General features: G+C 35.3%; 1 protein-coding gene across 1 annotated transcript; it reads left to right on the top strand.

Moving 5' to 3' along the window:
• The first annotated feature begins 425 nt into the window (after positions 1-425).
• On the top strand, positions 426-1,910 carry LOC145156920 (uncharacterized). Its single transcript, XM_079076128.1, has 4 exons — positions 426-615; positions 721-805; positions 896-1,370; positions 1,480-1,910. Exons 1-4 carry the CDS (start codon positions 588-590, stop codon positions 1,726-1,728), a joined length of 837 nt encoding a protein of 278 aa, XP_078932254.1. The 5' UTR covers positions 426-587; the 3' UTR covers positions 1,729-1,910.
• The last annotated feature ends 451 nt before the right edge of the window (positions 1,911-2,361 follow it).

Below are 2,361 nucleotides of genomic sequence, written 5' to 3' on the forward strand. Positions count from 1 at the left end.
AAAATGACTTATTCTGAAACAAAAAAAAATGTTAATGACTAAATATGTACAAAAATATTAAGGACTAAATGTGTACAAAATGAAAAATATATTACTCTATCAAGTCATTTTTCCCGACTAACCTAGAGTAACAGGTCATAAGGACTGAATGTGTACAGTTTAACAAGTTTAAGGGGTAAATGTGGAAGAAAAAAAACTCAGTGACAAAATGTGTACAAATCGAATAATATGTTACCCTTTTAAGTCATTATCCCTAACGGTTAACTATAGAAGAACAATAAAATATGAAAAGCAAAAGAAATAAGTATAAAAGAAGAAGAATAATTAAAAGTTATGGGGCTAATTTGAACCTAAAGAACTTACGGGGCCCACATGGAGCGTATTTGATCAACTGACAACCATCCGTCCGCTCCTCCGGTCTTCACTCGCTTGTTGCCGCCCTTTTCCATTTTCAAAAACTTCATCTTTCTTTTCATTATTTTAACTCCAAAAATTCAAAATTAGACACCCACCCTTACAACTCAAAAGGAATTACATCATTATCATCTCTGTTGAATTCAGATTTCAGGCACTTATTTTCGATAAAAATGGATCCCCATCCTACACCTTTTCCTGGTACCATGATCTTGTTCTTATCTTGATGAATTTTAGAATTTTTTTTTTACAATTCCATTGGTGATTAACCCTTGATTTCTCCATTTCTTCGATTGTTCAACACAGGAAACAAAACCCAATCAGTGAAATCAAAGTACAAAAAGATCTCTGAAGCACCGAAACAGAAAACCAAAGAAGCACCTCCTCCAAGGTGATAAGATAGAACTCGTGTAGTCGTGTATCTAGTTTTCTCTCTTAGGTGTTCTATCCCGAATCAACAAATATGTTTGTATAATTTCAGGCACCGGAGAACATTTGGTACGATAAGGAATCCCAATGTCCCAGAAAAGCCAGTTTCCGAAAAACCGAAAGCAAAATCTTCGAATCAGATCTCTTTAAAACCACCGGAGATTGCACCGGTACCAAAAGCAGAACTGGCAAACAATACCCCTCAAAACGGGAGCAACGACAGAGCAGCGGTGAGGAAGAAGAAGAGCGTCGTATTCTCTGAAAAAGTTGAGGGATCTGCGAGGAAAAACTCTCCCGCTAGAGAAGTTGACGGGGTGGTCAAAACTCCGGTGAGACCACCGTTTTCAACCAAACCTGTTAGAATTCCGGGGACACCGTATCTCAGTGCTGAAAAATGTAGCAGTTGCCGGTTTGATAGGCTGGAGACGGCGTCGTATTGGCTCGGTCAGATCAAATCGTCGGAGTTCGTCGGCAAGCATTTTGTCTCCGCCGCTTTCTTCCGGCTTGCTAATGATTGCAAAGCAGAGGTTTTTTATTAAAACTCTTCGTTTGTGTTCGACTGTTTTCACTTATACATAGTATTTTTAATCTTTAAACGCTTCTCTTATCTACTTTTTTTCTTATAATTTTGTATAGCCTACTCGAAATCTTCAAACAGAGCTAAAGAAATATTTAGGTCGCCATCAGTACTTATCTACCAGGACTGAATGGAAAGATGTGTCTCGTATATATGGACTAATGGGTGAAGGGTGTGCAACTAAAAGCAAAGAAGACAATGTGAACTTTGTTTATGAAGTCACGACTACACAAAGTGGTTCCAAGTGTGTACAAGAACAAATAGAGAATGAGAATGATGAGGTGAAAAACATATACGAAGGAGGTTAGTTTTAAGTAATTAAATGTGTTTTTCTAGGGTGATTATGAAAGTGTGTGTTATTAGATTTGATGTGTGGTTATTTTAGTTTGTATTGATGTGTCGTTATTTTAGTTTTCATTGTGAAAATTTGAGTTGTCTTTTGTGACATGTATACTTTTAATTACATAAGGTTTGCTATTGGATATTAGAATTTCTATTACAAAAAGTTATAGGTTATAGGTTCTCATAGTCTTAATATCTTGTATGATTGATCCAAAATTTTTCCTTTTTCACATTCGATTGATATTTATATTTTACCCGTAAATAATTTTTTAATAATTTTTTTATTTAAACTTTATAACTAAACCAAACTCACCCCACCTTACCTTCTCTCATCTTCTTTGACCTGCATCTTCTTCACCACTTTATATGGGATGCAAACAAGACAAACTTCTCGTGTGCTCGGTATCGATTCGTTTAAAACTCGACTTAAAATCGATTTTTAAACCGAGTCGAACTCGAGCTTAAGAATAAACTTGTTTATTAAACAAGCTTGAGCTCGAGTCTGTGTTATTATGTGCGATTAGGCTCGTGAGTCTAACGAGCCTACATATATAATATAAAATTTAGAATTTTATTTTTGTACATTAAAATAAATAAAT

Source organism: Lactuca virosa, chromosome 2 (assembly GCF_052849685.1).
Source record: "Lactuca virosa cultivar CGN04683 chromosome 2, Lactuca_virosa_CGN04683_v6, whole genome shotgun sequence".
NCBI classification, from domain to species: domain Eukaryota; kingdom Viridiplantae; phylum Streptophyta; class Magnoliopsida; order Asterales; family Asteraceae; genus Lactuca; species Lactuca virosa.